We start from the raw sequence: 19682 nt of genomic DNA, 5'->3' as shown, positions 1-19682 counted from the left end.
CCAATCTTGCAGCATACAGTTCCTCAGAGAAAGGTATTATTCAGGATATCTGTGACAGTAGCTTTAACTTTTAAAGTAGGGAGAATACAGATATTTTGTTAGAACAGGCATGGTTCTTTATCAGCTACAGTTTTAGTTGGATTGGGGGTTTTGTGTTTGCTTGATCCACTTTTTTTGCCTCAAGAGTGGAGAGGGTGGTGGGTTTTTTTTCCTTTAAGTCAGAAAGTTTGCATGTTGGTGTCAAGGTCTTAATAAAACTATTTTTACAAGAGCAAGTATTTAGAAATGCATAATGTCAAATACTTTGGTTCAGTCTGGATTTTAGCTATATAATATATTTTTCAATCTGAGATTTTTTTGAAGAACTGGAGGGGTGTAAGTGCCCAAATACTGTTGGAATTCAGTATTCCAGTCTTCTTCCTGTAGACCCATGTACATACTGCAACAAGGTGCAGGGGTCACAAGGGACTGTATTCAGGTACGTGAGCTGCCAATACAAAGACTGTCAGAGAATAGTATCCTTTCTGCTGGATCATGGCAGATGCATTGTACTGTAGCCCACATGTGCTGTACTGTTCCTCATATTCCTTTTAGCCTATTCTGATGATTTACAGCTATGCTACCTGCTTAGGATTTCTTTGCTGAGTTACCTATTCATAAGTAATCCTTGTTTGAAAGGTGGGTTGGGAGAAAGTGCAGAGAAGCAAAAGGGAATGCAGGCTGTAAATCAGAATAATGCATTGGTGGTAGATATTGGGTAGGATGCAGGGAGATGATGTTTCTTCTCGCTCTGAGGAAAAGGAAGAATTGCATCCATTTTACTGGGACTCTCCTGTACTGCAAGATTTAAAATCTTTGCTGCATTTTGGGGGCAGAATTTAGGATACTGTTAGGTAAGCTGAAATAGATCACATCAAAATGATTTGTGGAGCAGAGTTATATATAGTCTTGGAATACTTCATATGGATGGCACGATAATCTGAATATCTTTTTATAAAGTGGTGTTTCCTTTATAATTTCACATATCTAGCTAATATTAAGTAAAGAGATATCTTCCAGAAGACTAAGTAAAAAATGCATTCTGATGATATTTTTGTTGATTTTATGTTATAGCAGGCCATGATTGTCAAAGGAAGAAAGGGTTGGGTCCCACCCAGAAAGCTCTGAGGGAAGTCAGGCAGCAAAAATTCCTTGATGCTGAAAGCTCTTCCTATGATCCCGTCAAAGATGTGGAGAAGAAGATAGGCAAGACACCCAAAGGTATGCAGCAGGGGAGGTTCAGACTGGACACTAGGAAAAAATGTTTCACAGAAAGAGTGGTCAGACAGTGGAATAGGCTGCCCAGGGAGGGGGTGGAGTCACCATCCCTGGATGTGTTTAAGGGTCATTTGGATGAGATGTTGGGGGATGTGGTGTAGGGGAGAACTTTGTAGAGTAGGGCTGATGGTTGGACTCAATGATCCCAAGGGTCTTTTCCAACCTGAATGATTCTGTGATTCTTTCCAGTCACTCAGTATCTAATCCAAAGTATACTTTAAACTTTTACTAAGCTGTGGTGAAAGATACTTGTCCAACATGACTGAAAGAAGTCATACTTAGTAAAAGTAAATAGGATAGGTAGGTAACAAGCCTTTTATTTTTAATTGTTAAATTTTTATTGTAATTAATTTTTCAGTGAATAATAGGAACTCAGAGTAGTTGAAGCTAGCAAGCTACTTTTCGAGTGTCTGATATAATTACCCTGCAGAGGAAGAGCACTGGCTGTAAATGCTTGTTGCTCTGTTAAGTTTCTTTTGTAACTGGAGAAATCCTGACCTATTCTGTAGTGCTTGCAAACTTTTCAAGCATTTCAACCTATCTGTTTCAGCTGGATCTAAAAGGTATAACATCTGGGAGACTAAGGGCAAAAACTTGGTGATTTCTTAATAATCAGTGAAAGTTTCTAAACTTGAGTATACGAAAGCTGTGTTGCTGTTTCAGTTTGGAAGTTGTGCAAAATCAAAATTAATTCCTTGTTGATTTTTTTTTTTATTGTTGAAAGGAATTTTTGTTTACTTACTGTATTCTACTTGGTTTATTTATTGAGATTGCATTTTTGGGACTATATAACAGTGCTTTTTATTTTTCCAAATCAAGGTAAACATTTTAATACCTAAAATGTCTTGATCTCTTAAAACTGTTATACTGGCCTATTTTTATTTGAGAACCACAGAGTTTAAACTGTGCTTTTTGAGAAGAAAAAAAGCTTTAGTTTACAGTGATGTAGACGGAATCAGCTTCAGTCTTTTCTTTCCCTGTCTCCACAAGAATATATCTATGGTGACTTATTTTTTGTATGATTCTGTCTGGTTTTGCAAGGGCATTTCTTCTGTCTGACACTGATAATGCACCTCTCCTCTGACAAACACCATTTTATTTCTGTTTTCATCACTTTTCATTCTCCTGAACGTCCAAATAAAATTAGAAAAAATATATATATTCTATTGCTTTCTGAAATGCTTCTCACCACATATTGGAAATGATTCTCTATACTGTCTCGCCACCTATTAGTACCTGAGTCATACTGAAGCACCTGCCAGTTAGTCCATCTCCACCTTCCCTGCTTTTCATTTGGTGGTTGGAAACTTTCATCTTAAACTCTTATTGATATCTCTTCTTTTCATTTTGACTTGTGAACAGATGAGTATTTCTTGGCTTATGAAATCTTATTTTTTGTTCCTGTTTCTACTGAAGTCATCAGGATTTTTATAGTAAACTTCAGTGAAGGTATACTTCACTCCTAGAATATATAAACCCTACACAGGTAGTATGCCTGTCTGGCTCTTTCTTGTTCTTTAAATTCATGAGCACTGTTAGTTGACTAGTTATGGCAAGCATCTGTGTTTCTGCAGATCTTATGTTTCCCAAATGAGTCCTACCAGAGGCCCTGATGTCTTTATTTAATCAATGGATTAGAAGACTGGAGTGGCTCCAGAAATAAGACATCAGAAAATATGGGCATGTTTGAATGTACTAGATTTTACCATGGCTAAGCAATAATCTGAAACTCTAGGTGCACATCAAACATCTTTTTCCAACACTAGAACAATACCTTTTCTTCAAATTTCATGGATCTATTATTTCTAAATATTTCCTTTCGCCTATCAAAGGAATACTACCTTAGATACCGCATGTGAATTGTCTTCTCAGGCTGTTAGAAATAAATGGCAGAGAGAATGATGAGTTTGTAGAGGGTGAAGGGGTGAGTTAAAATTGTGTTTAAAACAAAGATACTCACAGAACTCTGTCCCTTAATGCACATTTATTGAAACTACAGTTTTAATCTAAGCTATTTTATTAAAACAGTGCCTTCTTACTCAACAGTTTAGTTGTCTGAGTAGTTGTTCCAGTCAAAAGGATTAGGTATAAAGGAGTGCCTTGCCTTCCTTAGATCATTTTATGTGATACTTGGAATCAAACTTGTGTGGTGCCTCATCTCCTTTGACCTATATCAAAAGACCTTTTAAATTGTGCTGTGCCTTATGTGTATCTTTATTGAAGAGTGTACCATAAATAATAGTCTTGTTCTCATTTACAATATTGAAAATAACTCTTTAAATGTTTTTTGGGGGGTAAAATTGACTTACACATATTCAGATTACACTTCATTTAAGTTGTCCTTAATACCACAAAGGAAGTAAGAGTCAGGGCATAAATAGTTCAGTTCCATGGAGTTCAGGTGAGGAATATATAGAAGAAATAAATGCAATTAAAAACCCTATATTCAAACAGTGCATTTATGACAAAATAGAGTAAAAGATAACAGAAAGTTATGGGAAATCTAGGTAAAATTCACCGTCAAATATTGTTTAGCTCTCTTCAGTAAATGTAACTGAACATTTAAAGTTTACGAAAGTTCAGAGTGAACAGTTTATTCAATTTTAAAATTTAGGCATTTGGATTATATTACGTTCAGTAAAAAGCAAATACTTTGTCATGAAATTGTATCCTTGAGACAAAATTATAAATGTTTGTATTAACTGTACTGTTACATAGGAGTGAACTATGATTTAAAATCTTTTCTGTGTCTTATAGCTAAATAGTGATCTAACAAATGTCTGTGCTTACTTTTAAGTAGATGCAAATATGACTCATAGCTGAGCTAGAAGGTTTACTTCAAGGACAGACATATATTGTGTTATTGTAATATCCTGTAAAAGCTGATGTGTAATTTAAAACCTAAGGTCCCTTTGATATGAAGTTTATCACTGAAACAGTGAAGAAGCAACTGGAATTTTTCTGAGAGAATGTATTCTGATTTTAAAGTCTTTGTTACAAAACTCAATTAAATTATACAGTAACAGGCTATTAGGCTAAACTGTTTACATATCTAGCCCTTAATAAGCCAGTATCAATAGCATAAATATTCTTAGATTAAGAATGTGCATAGAGTACTGCTTTAAACATTTAAATTAATTAAAATGCACTCACAGGTCATTAAAAGTGTAGAGAACCTTTGATAATGTGATTTTCATTATCCTGATGAAATATACTTTTCCTGTTTTTATATTTTCATTCTCCCAGGTTCCTCACAGAGTACATTCTATGTTTGATTGCTTTCATTAGTTATTAGCAGGGCAATTGCAACTTCTTTATGTTCAGTAAATCCTATTTCCACATATAATGTATTACAATTCAATTTCATTTTCTGAAGTTTTGTTTGGTGTACAACTTGATCAAAAGGTGCATTGGACATTTCTGGAGTTAACACATTATCTGTTTCTGTGGAACAGATTTTGAAATTATGGCCAATCATATATTAAAAAAATGCAGAAGTAAAATCCAATGATCATACAAACATAGCTTTTGTAATTAACAAGACTTTTGGTTGAAATATCACATATATACATGTATAATACCCAAGTTTCTCCTCAATTCTATGGAAGAAGGCATACAAAATTTAGAACTGCTGTTTCTGTGCTCTCAAACAGAAGGGAAGTGTCATGTCCCGCTCAGATGAGGGAGACAAGTGACTCAGATTCGCAAATCCCCAACAGAGCGGACAATGGTGAGACAAGTCTCAAAGTCCAAGCATTTATTAACTACCCACAATGTACTAACTGAACACACGATAACTGGCTAAGTGTATAGCGAGTTGTGGTAAGCAGTACAGTATGCCTTGCCTTTCTTAATGGTAGTGAAGGAAAAAGGGGGAAAAGGAAAGAGAGGGAGATGGAGGGAATAGAGGAATAGAGATCACCAGTCTGAGTTCCTCCGTCAATCCCACCAGTGAGGGTTCCAGGAGGCATCCATCTTTTTCGCTTGCATCCATCTTCTTCACTTCACTGCACTCTCCAGGCCCCCCCCCCTCTTCCCCCCCGCCTCGATTTATACCCACTTTCCTTGGGTCCGTCCCCTAGGTTGTCCCACATACCTACATATCCCATGTACAGGGAGGGCCAAGGTGTTTCATGGGATGATGTAATTATCATGATCATGTTAGTCTTCAATAGCATATTGAGGGATGTCAACTTTAATATGCATTTTGTGGATAATGAAGCAAAGGTCATTCACCGGACAGATGGCCCTTGAAGTTTGTCCAGGTGCACCAGAGCAGAACTGTCCTGTCTCCACAGGGCTCCTCCCTCCAGCTGCATCCTGTTATTGGGGCAGCCTTATCAGCTTCAACCTCTACACCATCCACCCTGTGACTATAGTTTCGTCTTGCAACTGTTTGAGGCATTCCTTAGCTCGGAGGACCTCAACTTTTATCTCTTTCTCAGGTTGTTTTTCTCAGTCCATGTTTCTCACAGGCCTGGTTTTTCATCTCTCACAGGAAAGTAAAACCAAATGATTGCTTAATCAGATTATTGAGCTTGAATATAAATTAGCACAGCCGTATTGGGACAGAATTGGAAAGATGAGGTCCCAAAATACAGTGAGGAAGGGTTGTAAATGAAATAGGCAATCATTTTGTGTTTGTAGTAAGGTTACTAAGAAAGCACTGATTTGATATTCAGTAGAGAGAAGAGGACTGACAGATAATACTGGGAATACTTATTTCTACAGTCCTTCACTGGTATAATAAAACTCCAGACAGATAGCTAAGAAAATTAATACCAGTTACAAAGATAGAAGATCGCAGTCTAGAGAAGGGGAAAGAAAATACAATGTCTGTATTTCAAATGAGATAAAAAGTAAAAGCTAATAAATTATAGACTAGACAGTGTAACTTCAATTCCCAAGGAAATTTGTAATGAACAAATGACATTTTACTGAACATCTGGAAGAAACCAGGAACAGAAGTAACCGTGAAAATGGATTTGCAAGGAAAAAGTGTTTCAATCCAGTCTAAATTAGATCCATAACAGGATAAGAGGTCTCATGGATAGAAGAGGAGCAGTAAATGTTGTAACTTTATCTTATTCTCAAAATATGAGTGTCTTATGTTTTTAATAAGGTTTTGGACACTGTGCCACAGATCATTCTGATTAGCAGCTGTGGAAATCTGGCCTGACAGAATTTTCCTAAATTAATGGAAAACAGGTTGGAAACATGCAAATATTGAATAGGCTTTTGCTGGGATATGTTGTTAATGGTGATCTGGAAAATGAAACAGAAAATATGCTGACTAAACTTGCAGACCAAATGAACTGGGTTTGGTGGGGGTGGAACAGCAAGCACAATTGAGGACAGGAGTACAGTTCAAAACTTGACCTGTTGGAGAATTGATTTAAAGAAATAACATGTAATGTAAGAAAAGGTGCAAAGCTCTACCTTTAAAAAAATGATCAAATGTACAAATACAGAATAAGAAAAGAAAGAGTCAAATAGCTTTTTTTTTTTTTTAGAATAGACTCTAGGGTTTGTTGTATAAAACAAGCTTAGCATGAGTCAACAATGACATAATATTGCAGAATAGCAGAACAGCATACTGCAGTGTAAACCAGGACTATTGTACAGAGGATGTGGAATATTCGTCTTGCTTTGTTCAGTTGGCATGTATCTTTGGCTGGAGCATTGTGTTCAGTTTGATCACAGCTCTTCAGGAGACAAGTGAAGCATCTACAATAGAGCAATAAGTATGATTAGAAGTCTGTGAAATATAACTGTCAAAGCAAAGGTGAAAAGTAAAATTGCGTAGCCTACAGAAAAGAACACTAAGGGGAGGCAGGATACATCCTTAAAATCTAAAAGAAATCTGTTAAAAAAACCCAAAACCAACAAAACAACCTCTTAGAACAAGAAATAATAAAGTAGAAATGCAATAAGAATGATTCAGATTACATCTTGCACAATTTATGGTGATAAATATAGTGAAGCCCTGGAATAGATTGCCTATGGAGTTTATGTTACTGGAATAGGACAGACAGATTTTTCTGAGGAATAACATAGGTGCAGTGTCCCCTTGGGAAAAAGGATTTTTTTTAGCTGTCTAGCTGTCATTATTAGTTTGATTTTCCCCCCAAAATTGTACTTAAGGGAAGATTGTTTCTGCCTTACCTTAAAATAGCAGGCCACTTCTAACTTTCTATTAAAGAATAGCAACATCAAAATATGTTTTTATAATTCCCATTTGACTTGATGGCTGGGGAAAGGGGAAAGACTCACATTAGTGCCAGCAGATGGGAAAGCATTCAGAAGATATGCCAGCTAGCAAATGTGTATTTGTGAACTGATGAGCATGACTGTAGCTGTACAACACGTACAGCATGTGCAGCTTCTTGTCCAGTGGGACTGTCATCAGGTACACAGGGAGCTGGAGTTATTGTGGTGATAGTGGATATTAAGCATCAAAGAATACGTATCTTTAGAATGTGATGCCTCTTCTAGTTATGGAATTGATGTTTCATGACTCAAATGTTAAGAATATGATCCAAGATTAACTGGATGTAAGCTAAGAAGTGTTCTTTGGTTGATTCTGCTGGAATTTAGTTTAAAAGAATCACATATTTTGTTAGGCAATACTTCAGTTTTTTAAAACCTCCTACTATAGACTTGAAAATGGTAAAAAAACCCCCACCTTTTTGGATGAAATCCATGCTTTTAATTTGTGTATGATATTCTGTATGTAATAGATGATGTGATGATGGCTTTAGTTTTAGGCTTTGCCTAAACGTCTTTTTAAATATGACAGGCCTACATGGAGAAAATAAGAAAATGTTTAAGAATGTTAGCTACAAATAAAGCTGTATAGAAAAAAGAAAATTCATACATCTGCAAGAAAAATTTATGAAAGACAACATAGATATAATTTTCCATCCATCATTGCAGCTTTGTTAACTCAAGACACCCAAAGCCATGCATTTCTAGAAATAGATTGTTTGATATTTGAAGCCATTGGTACTTGATAAAATTACCTTGCAGAGCATCCAAAGGGTTTCTTTGTGCTAAAGAACATTGCTTATTTTGAGTCATTACATGCTGCTAAGAATAATAAAATAACAGGCCCCCAAGACTGAAAACAAATACAGAAGAATGTTGGAAAGTAAGATGCATTTGATCCTAATTTTAATTGTAGATATGCTTTGCATATTCATATATTTCTTTCTGTAGTTGAGTGTAAATAGTGACAGATTTTAGAATAATAGCCTGTCTTCTGTGAGACTCTGAATTTCACTCTTGCTGTAATTATTTGCAAAAACTGCTGATAATAAAATTGCTAATATTATATATGCAAATGGTTTGATTTCCTGGAAAAGGGACCTACTGAAATTGTATTTAATTTAAGAAAAAACCTTTGAATGTTACTGAGAAAATGTAAAAAAAAAAAAAAAAAAAAAAATTATATAAATATAAAAAATACAAAGACTTTAAAATGTTTATTTTTATTGATCGCTGTTGCCATTGCTACATTCCTCAGGACAGACAACCCTGACAAATGGAAAGAGCTGGGAATTGTGTTGTGCATAAGGGTTTCCTTTATCCCACAGGAGTTCCTGCAATGCTTTCCCTCCTTCCCTTTGGGCTTCATGATAGGATTTGACTTTGCATGATTTAAGAGGGAACTTGACAGCAGGACAAGAGCCTCCACACAAAGCACACACAGCAGGTGGCAGAATGATGCTTGTACAACTCTCAGTAATGTCAGCATTGTTTGGCCTTTGAGACCATAATTGAGTAATTTCATTAACTCTGGAATAATGCTTTGTGTTCCCTTTTAATTAAAGTGTCAAGACCTTAACATTTCTCTTGGAAATTGTTTGGGAATTTTGGAGGGGTCAAGGAGGAGAATGATTTAGTTGTGCTTGTTCCTTCACTAACAAATGTACGGTGCTTACAGCACACTTTTTGAAACATGCTAGGTGAAATGCCACCGAATGGGATCCTGCCAGTACAACTTCTCTCTGTAATTGTAATGCTCTTCTCAATGTTTAACTTTTGCCAAGGTCTCTGTTCTCTTAAAGAAAAGAGATATTGCTATCATTAGAATGCACTACACAAGACATACAGCAGTGCACCCCTGGTTGGGTTCCTTGGTTATGATGTTATTGATGCAAACTTCATTACACTTGAAAAATGTCGATTGTTTTTAAGAAGGGTTATTTTGTGTGAGAGGAAAAATATAAATTCCACAGAAGTCTATTTCCAGTTACAATTCTTCTGTTTTTTTAAGGTCTGTTTCATAATAAAAATTTTATAATGCAAGAGGTGTGAAAAGTTATGTAATAATTTTGGAACCCTATATACATAGTTTTATCTTTCAATACAACAAAACTATGATCTGCTTTGGCATTTCTGGGTATTGATAAAATACATATAAAAATGTTAATTACTTAATTGTAATTGATATACAGTTGCAGGTCAAAATGTTCAGAATGGTAAATGTATTTGAACTGGGGGAATAATCAACACTATATTTTTAAAGAAATATTTTCCCAGAAGAAACATTTGCAATATAAAATTCAGCAATTAACTTACATTGGTGTTCAGAGATGTGGTTAAAAGGGACAATATGTGAACTACTGCAATATGTACTTACACAAAAAAAGTAGATTGAATGAGGCCAAGGTTAACAATACTAATTGGTTTTTGTTTTTCTATTTTAATGTAGTTCATCTTAAATTATTCATGCATAAAACTAGATCCCTTTCAAATTACTGAAATGTGATTGAAATATGAAATAAGCACTCAGACCCCAAAATCTGGAAGGAAGGGCTCAGGTGCTCACTAACTGTGGTATTTGTATTTCAAATTAACTATTCTATACTAAGTTACGGATTTTGGTGTTTCGGTCTTTTTTTCCAAAATTTAAACAAAGCCTTTGCATATGTAAACATCACTTTAAGGAAAATGAAATTCAACATTAGCATTTCGTTTTCATGGTAACAAATCTCTCTAACATACCATAAGTACTTTAGCAGGAACGTGCACTGCTCATCATGTTCAGGGTTGTTTGTCTTGTATATTCCAACAGTACTTCTGGGAGTAGAAAGTAAAGTCTTAATTGTTTTTGTTTGAATACAATTAAATGAAATAAAATGCTAAGGTTGTATTCCAAACAGTTTATGAATTAATAATCAGACAATTTCCTCCAGAAAATTTAATTATTTTTCATTGTAGTGTTGCATACTATGAAGATAATGTTAATGGGTCACAGGACTTTTCATAATTGTATTTCCAGTTCAAATCTAGGCCTGACAGGTTTGATCATGATTAAAACTAGTTGTTGTATAATCGTGCATTTGTTGATCTTACCTTTTCTTGCATGCAATAACCAAAGTGAAATCTCTGTCAGCAGGGAGATTGAGTTCTGACAGAATACTGAAAATTTATCATCTTCTCAGTCTTCAGGAGGAAACATCACTGGGACGGAGAGAAGCTCTTATTGGCCTTTCTGTGTAGTCTGTGAAAGATCCATTGAGGTTGCTGCCTTCCACCCCCATTCAGTTTATTTGTCCTTAACCAGCTTGTTTTATACAGATCACTGAACAATTGTCAAATGGTAGCACCTTCACTCCTATCAAGTAAGGGGTTTGATTTCTTGAGGAAAGGTTCCTTGGTGAAGGATTTCTGCTGGCTACTAACCTGTAACGATCTATATACAGGTGGGTTTTGTCTGCCAGTGGAACAGAAATAATTTTACAGAGTGACATTTAGACGGTAAAGGTGGATCAAATCTGCTGCTGCTAAATGCAACCACGTGTGTAAAGCACAACTGCTAAACAGCATACACTCTGCAACAGGAAACAATTTTGTAGATATGTTAAGAATGTTTTCAAACAAGTGCAGTCTGATGTCTTACTGTGGAGTTTGGCCATGATCTCTTGGAGCCTTGTCTTTGAGGGGAAAAAGCACAGTGTATTCTTTTGTACTCAAGTGGTTTCAAATTCCATTTAAAAGAATGCTCTTTTTCCTGTTACAGTCCTCCTTTCTTCTCCCTAACAGCCACCCTCTTCTTTCCTACTTCTATTCTCTTTGTAAATACTTGAAATTCTTTCAACTAAGGTGCTGAATTAAAAAGTTATTTACATGAGTTTGAAAGTCTAGTATAGAACTCTGTTATGCAAAACACAGGACAAAACATGCTAATGTGATAGCAGTAGTATTATACACTCAGCCAGTGGTTTCAGTTTACATCTCTTATATATTTTGTGACGTTTTTCTGTATTCATGTTTACAAGTTTTTATCATCTCGTGTATATACAGTTCAGATAGTGTGCTAAGTATTGTAAACCATCGAAAGCAGATCAGTCAATCAGACATTCAATTTACCACACATCTGCAACTGCTTTTATTTTTGCAGGAATGCTTCACTCATGGTAGAAGGCAAAGTTATCCGATGTTTCTGTAGCACCTGTAGAGAAATTGTTCTCTTCAAGCAATACAGAAAAACTGAGATCGTTTGCTGTGATTTAAATCTGTCAAGAACAATTTCCACAACTTTTTACAGGTTAAAAAGTAAAAGAACAAATAAACAAGAAAAAAGTTTTTAAAGATTTAGTCACATGTACCAGTGGTATTTGTTAATGTGAGAATTCTTTGTGTACATTATATTTCCACACTTCTGTTGTATACTGATTATTATTTTTTAAATTTTGTTTAGAATACTTAGATCTTGTAGCTAATTTGGGAACAATGCATATAGCTGTAACATCTGTCTCAGCTGTTTGTATATACATTTTTCATGCCTATTGCCTAAGGAAATGGCTATAAAAGGGTATTCATAATAGTAAAGAAATTCACAAGCCTCCTTCACACTTCATGTAAAAATGGTTGCAATGCTGGTATGGTGTACATGCCCTGGCTTGAACCCAGCAGATAAAATAATCAGAAAGAGCAGCATGTATCCATGTTAACGTAGTAGTTTGGGAGAATACCCCAATTATGTGTTTCAGATCACTGAGTTGGTTAGCGTGACGATATTGTCCTTGCATTATTGCAAATAAGAAAGATAATAATGAAGATAGAGTTGAAATAGTAGCTATTTTAACTTTTAAAGATTATCCTTTGGAAATAAAAAAAATCTTATTTTGAGTATATTGTACATGGAATTTTTGATATACATTCAGTTGTTAAGTGATTGGTTTTGTCCAAACATAATAGTAATTTGAAAGAGATGTTCTCTTGATTTCCAGGATATAAGGCTTTGGCAGCTTTTTCTTCTGCTGCTTCTGTTCTGTTGTTGACTAAACTTCACTTGTTCTGATTTTGACTCTCCAGCTTCTCTTCTGTTTTGCAAACTAATAGTTCATGGCCAACCTTTGCCTGCCACCAAAGCTTTGAACAAGCAGTGTATGTAGACTTGCTTTTGATCTCAAAAATCTACCCAGGCTAAAATACTTTTGGAAATAACAATGAAGAGAAGCTGAAGGGGCTTTGTTGGCACTACTGTTTAATTATAGAGTTTTGTTTTATTTTAATGGAAGACAGCCTATTAGGCACTAATTAAGTGTTTTAGAAACTGTGTAAACATGAGAATGAGAGGGGAAGGCTGACAATACTCGGAACATGTTTAAGTTTAATTGGATATGTCCTGTGTCATATTCTGTAACTCCTGTATTCTTTCTAAAAACACAACCAATCTAATATACTCGTGTACGTTCTTAACCTTGGTGCTACTTTAACTGATTTTTGGTCTGAGAATCATAGCAAGGAGCTCTTCACAATCTGTGTGTAGTTTATTTCCATTTTTGTCAGGATACACACACAGTAAGCTTCTAGCCACCATCTGGTAAGCTGTACGAGTAGACAGGCTCAGTGGCAGTAAAACAGGCTGTATGTGCCAAAGCCGTGGCTAGGAGCTTAGTCAGGACACGCCAACACCTGTGCAGGAGACTATTCTTATTCAGCTATAGCAGCTACTCAGCGATGCTTTAGATTGTCTTAAATTTTATACTTTTGAAACAATCCTTTTCTAGTTTTTTGGAATAAAAAGTTTATTTTCTTAAATAATTTATGAATGTCAGGAAAGCTTTTAAATTGGAGATTTGGAGCTATAAATATTGTTCCTAATATCACAAATCCTGTTTTTATTACTTCTAAAAATTTTTACTAATTGAATTGATTCATCATGAATTTCATGTCTGAAGTAAGTTACTGTGATAAAAGTAATGAGAAGAAACAAGAAAAGGGTGACCTTTTTGATTCTCTTCCCAGCCAATTGTATTTGAATGTCATTTAGTATGTCATTGGATTGTTCTAGTCAATATATTAATGTCACAGCTGAGGTTTGATTTTATTAGTGCTGTCTTTTTGGTGAGTCTGCATCAACTCTAATTTGGATATTATTTTTAGCTACACAGGTATGTGCCTGTGTTTTATGAATTAGAGGTTGATCTACTTGTAGTTAATATCATCTTGATATACTTTAGCTGCACACCCTATACATGTAAACCAATGGGGTTTAAGGTTTTCAATTTTTCTTCTCAAAAGAGTCTATACATTTAACAGCAATTAGTATTTAAAGCTCTGCAAAGGTGTTTAGGTTCCCTGTCATAGAAGTTATTAGGAGTAGATGCCAGTGTGATTCCAGCAGATTTCTGAGTCTGATCTGGAAGCAGAGTATTATAGAATTTTTCATCAGTTAGGGGCTGGAAGTTGGAGACTTTATTAGGATTTCCTTCAGGGCAGATACAAAGGGAGTCCAGAGGTACAGCTGATGGCTGAAACATTATAGGCCTTTTATCTAATGTGTAACAATGGCTGTGATCACATAGAAAACATCTTTAAAAACATATTAAATGCCTTTAGTAACTGCAGTTTATTTGAGTAAAAATTTTGTTGGGTTTTCTTCCAGTTTTACTGTGTGAAAGCTCTTGCCAAATATTGCCTTCAGTGCCTGCAGATTGAAGGCAGAAGCACAACAAAAAATGAAACGATTTAAGGTGTTGGTGTGACAGCTGAGGGTAGAAATGAAAGATAAAAGAATGAAATGACAGGTGATGAAGACAAGGCAGTTCTATGAGGAAGATGACTGGATCTTTGGGGAGTTTGAAATAAAAAGGCAATTTACAGTGTAGTGCAGAAATTAATGTAAGCATGGGGAAGCATAGAGGAAAACGTGATTGTGAATCTTGTGTTGCAGGTGAAAAGTGAACTGTAGCAATTCTATGTTTGCTTGAATACCAACAAGTAGAAGTTTGCAATCAGGCACTCTAGATCAGAAATGAGAAACTGAAGAAGACCTGCCAGCAGAAATAGATTTTATACCCAGATCCAAAAGGCATTTTCCACAAACGCTCTTTTTCTGAAACTACTGCTGTCCTTATGTGTTTTCACTGTAAGAACGCTGAAATACCTGCCAATTAGAGTAGGACTTAAAATGGGAAAGGTGGCAGTGCAGGTCTGTCTCTTTCTGCATAAGTGGAAGAATTATGTTTCATATCATTTTCTACATACCATGTCTTACATACCTAGGAATAAATGGAAGCTAGAAAAAGAATAATAGACTGAAAGGTTGGTAAGAGCATGGCAGATGACTATGAACTGCAAATAAACAAAGAGTAAGGCAATGATAAAAATTATACATGATAAAAAATAAGGGGATAACAGATTATTATGATTTAGAATTTCAGAGGATAAAAGTAGGACAGAAAAGCTACAGTTAAATTTGTGTGTGGAAGGGCCTAGTGGAATTTTTGTCTTGTGAAATCAACAGAGAATGAGGACATCCGATACAGATAGAATATTGGCAAAGGAAATCTAGTTTGCCTACTCCTGTCCACTTGGCTTTACTGTAAAGAGGAATGTGTCAAGGTGGGTTGCTCTCCTAAGCTTTTACTAAAGTCATAGAGAAAGATGCCAAGAAGATGAGGTAGAAGGTTGACATTTACAAACCCAATTTATTTCATAATACAAGTGGGAGTGAAATTCAGATTTAGAATGGATTACATTTTTGTGGGGGTTATTACTGTGGATAAGGGAGAGTCGTACCTGCTCAGGCACATTCAAAGGGCATTTAGACATAATTTTATGACCAGTGAATCAGGGCTCAAGGGAGAGTCTGAACCTCTATAGATTCTCAAGAATTGGGAAAGTTACAAGAAAAAGCCTTTGCTGGAGGAGTAGATGGAGGAAGCAAAGGCAATAGTATAAGGATAGTCAAAATAACTTGAGAGGGTACTTTCCTAAAAAGCTGGGTGGTATGCCGGTTTGCACAATTTACTTATTTTGTATGCTGCTAGGTTCTGTATGCTCTATGGCAGAATTCTTTGGAGTGTCCACTTCTCAGCCTGTTTTTTCCCACTAGGGTCTCACTCACCTTATATCCAGGCTGTCTTTTTAGTTTTTCTAAAACTTTTTTTTATCCAGAGTTTATCTCTAGAAATGTCCTGTGAATTAAAACAAGCTGATGCAACCTGTGATCAGACAATTTTTTAATTTTTCCTGGGTAGCGTTGGGTTTTATCGCTCTCTCCGTTGTACATTTCTGGTACTGTCTCAATGCCTAGATTTAGAATGAAATTGCAAATTGTCTTGGTTCTGTCTATGGATGAGCAGTTGTGGAGAGTTGGTTTCAGATATTCCCTCTGATTTTGTTAGAGTGGACAGAACAGAAAGCTGCTGCATATGAAAGGGTATTCTACACTTTGAAGAGGGAGACCAAGAAAGACAAATAGAATCTAGTTCAATTTCAGAATTGAGTTGGTTTTGAGGGGCTAATGGCAACAAAAAGCAATACAAACTGTTACTTGCATTCTCACTAAGAATATATGATTTTGAATACAAAAAAAGAACAGGTCTATTGGGTAAACCATTGCTGGGTTTTAGATTAAAACTAATTTTGGGTCTCCATGCCATCTGTCCTAACCCACATAAACCAATTACTTTTCTATTGAGAGTACACAGACTAGGTTTCAAGAATTGAATAAGATCTTGCAGTTTCTGATATCCCACACGAACGCTCAGTCTTTCAGTTTTGTAACTTAGGAATCAAGTGGTAATTTCATTCCTTCATCTCCTCCTGTAGTAAGAAATTGTCTCAGTGAGATTGTGCCAGCAATCTATGGATACTTCCAGAACTATCTTTAAGGTGTAAAAAGTGACTCAGGAAATGGAGAACTATAATACAGAAAACTAAAAAATGTAGTAATATTAATACAAATTATCCCATGATTGTAGAACATAGATTTACCCACAATTAGCAGTACAAAATCACCATAAGTAATGTTACTAATGTGGTAAAGTCTGACATGAAGCCTTAAATGGAGACTCACCAAATGTTTTCAGAGTTGTTTTTTTTTTTTTTTCTCATAAGCTATTTAGCATTTTTATGTGTGACTCAGAAAAAAAGAATCTCAAAAATCTGACTGGGATTTGATTCAGAGCTACTGAAGTAGAACAGATGACACACTGCAGAGGTCTTATTTCATGAAGAGACCAGGTAAATGAGGAGGGAAAAGTCTGGATCACTTGGTAAACAAAGTAGAAATAAAACTCTACTTTTTTACTTTAGTGTCTGTTAAGGTTCAAAGAATCATAGGATAGTGTGGGTTGGAAGGGACCTTTAAAGATTGTCTAGCCCAACCGCCCCTGCAAGGAGCAGGGACATCTTCAACTAGATCAGGTTTAATTAAGGAGTTCTTCATCATTGACTGTGACAAAGGGAGCAAAATATTTTCTTAATAGGACTGTTTACTTAGCAGACAAAAGTAGAATAGGATTTAGTAGATGAAAATTGAATCTTTTTCTAATCCAGAATGTCCTTAAACTGTTGTTTTTTAACAGGGAATGTAGTTAGGCATTTCACAAATGTACTGGCAGTTACAGTAAGTTCTTCAGTCTTGAAAAAACAGACAATTTCTAAATAATGGTTTTTAAGTTATGTGTAGCTCAAGTAGAAATTAATTCAAGAAAGTGCAATGGTCTGTGTTTTATGTGGTCCAAAATCAATTACAGGTGTTGTCTGGTCTGGCTTTATAATCTATGTCTTGATTAATTTAGAACAGACTGACTTCCTTGCACCTTAAGGCAGTTTTTAGCAGGTTCAGTTTTACTGCTGGCATGTTTGTGAATTCAATCTGGCAGTACCTCACTTACGTATTCTGTAGTATCCACTTCCTGCAGTGCTGAAAATATTTATGCTGAGTTACGGTGATAGATAATCAACATTATCACTATTTGATATAGTACTTATTGCTAACAACTATAGTAATCAATTAATTAGCGCTTTATTATAAAGAATCCGTTACTCTCCAGTATTGGCAAGTTGAGTGCTTTGTATCTGCATGTCAAAGTACTCTTACAGCTTTGTTTTCGTTATTTATTGTTATGTGGAGCTTGGAATAATGGTTGCTACCTGTCCTAAAACTGAACTGGTATGATTAAATGCAAAGGGGAGTAATACGGACAGCATCTGTAAAGGATAATTGCAAATAAATCAATAACTAATGGTCCCTGAATGTGTTTACTAGTTCATTGTAGTGAAATATGGGCCTCTGTAAACCCTATGTGCCTTATAACAGTTACTGAGATGATTACAATACGTACTTTAGTCATGCGAAAAATTAGTGTATACTGAGAATATAAATACAATTTTTGAGGTTCCTGACAATGCCTTAGAAGTGGAGTATTAATCTGGGAAAAAAAATGAAACTTGTTTGTTAATGTTTGGAAAGTTAATAAAAAAATGGCAAAATTAAAAACTTATTTGAACCTCTAGCATCAATATTTGGATATTACTAATGGTAGGAGAATTTTTAGAAGATATATTTTTCTCTTATTAGAAGTGCAAGATAGGATCACATCAAACTAAATAATCCAAAAAAAAGTAGCATTTTTCCAGACTGTTTTTACAGTGCATGTATTAGAAATAAAATCAAAATTAATTCAGATGAACTGTACTTTGGAACATCTGTGAATGAATGTATGATCTTCTATTAGCTTCTAAGGAATTTTGTCCCCCATTTCAGCAGTGCTGTTTCTGTGAAGTTTTCCACTTGAACCCATGTGATGTTTTGGGGGGTTCTTGCTGGCACTATTTCATCCTCTCATTTTGCACAGAATTTGTAGGGACAGTCCTTACAGTTCTGGGACTCTAACCACGTGTACTTGCTGCTGCTTATCTTAAATAGACAGTTTATGTAAAAAGTCTCTCTAAAATTGCTGGTAACCCTGGGAAAACTGCATGTAAAGTAGAATAATATAGCAATTTTTGTTTGGATGGGGTCTGAGTTTCAAGGTGTCCTGGTTTAACCAGGATAGGGTTAAGTTTCCCCAGCAGTGGGGGGGAGCTCTAGCCGGGTTATTCAGATACCATGCGGAGGTCACATCCTGGCAGGTCACATTTTTCCTGGCGCGGGAGCGCGGTGCACTCGTGGTTTTGTACATCGTGCTTCAAACTGCTGTATTTGGTAGCTATTTTGCTCTGTTCATTGCTATCACTATTACTGTTATTGTTATTGCTGTTGTTTGTTGTGTTGCTATTGCATTGTTGTATTAAACCTTTCCTTATTTCAGTTTTGGGGCTTCGTATTTCACTCCCTTTGTGGGGGAGGGGCAGCGGCCGCGTGGTCTCAGACCCCGGCAGGGGCTAAACCACCACACAAGGCAAATCTGTCCAATAGCTTATGTTCTAAGAAAATTATTCTGATAAAGCCATGACTGTTATTTCGGAACTCTTAGGCTTGTGATTTTGCCATCTTGATCAATGGGAAGATATTTCTTACAAAAGACATGACACACATGCTGGAGGAAGGAATTAGTGAAGAAACATTTGGCAGTATTTTGTAGCATCTAAACATTTTGATAGCTGATAAAACTGATGCTCGTTTTAATTATGATCTTTTGGACTAAACTTCATAATGATTTAACAAGCCTATGTTGGGAAAATATTATAAATCAGTTTTAGTAATTATAAATCAGTATTTGACATACCAGTCTTAAGCATGACAAGGCCTGTATGAGTAGGAGTATTTTCATTTTCTATTTCTTTTAATCAGCGCTTATGTCAAGTAGCAACTTTTTTTTTCAAAGAATAATTATTTTTGGTTTTCTATTTTGAAGAAAAACAATATCCATTACATGCAGTCGTACTTAAAATTTGTAAATTCAGACTCTTCCTCTTGCTTCAAATCTTGCACACTGGTTTTATATATGGACATATGTGTGTATAAAATCTGTATATATATTCTGTATATATGCAATATATAGTCTTTACATATAATAGCTATTATATATTAAAACATTTTATGTTTATTGTAAAACGATGCATTAGTCCTACTGCTACAACAAATAAGCCTATTTCTATAAACTGCATTTAGG

The 19682-nt window shown here is 35.4% G+C and overlaps 1 protein-coding gene across 1 annotated transcript in view; it reads left to right on the top strand.

Annotated features, from left to right (window-relative positions):
- Positions 1 to 1698, top strand: part of SPAG16 (sperm associated antigen 16) — a 32109-nt gene extending 30411 nt beyond the window's left edge. Inside the window, exons 9-10 of the mRNA XM_074872360.1 lie at positions 1114 to 1260; positions 1676 to 1698. Of these exons, the coding sequence (XP_074728461.1) occupies positions 1114 to 1260; positions 1676 to 1698 (170 nt within the window). The remainder of the gene's footprint in view (positions 1 to 1113; positions 1261 to 1675) is intronic.
- The last annotated feature ends 17984 nt before the right edge of the window (positions 1699 to 19682 follow it).

Source organism: Strix uralensis, chromosome 6 (genome assembly GCF_047716275.1).
Source record: "Strix uralensis isolate ZFMK-TIS-50842 chromosome 6, bStrUra1, whole genome shotgun sequence".
Classification (NCBI taxonomy): Eukaryota; Metazoa; Chordata; class Aves; order Strigiformes; family Strigidae; genus Strix; species Strix uralensis.
Note: the sequence above shows the minus strand (reverse complement) of the source record. Positions and strands in the feature narration are given on the sequence as shown.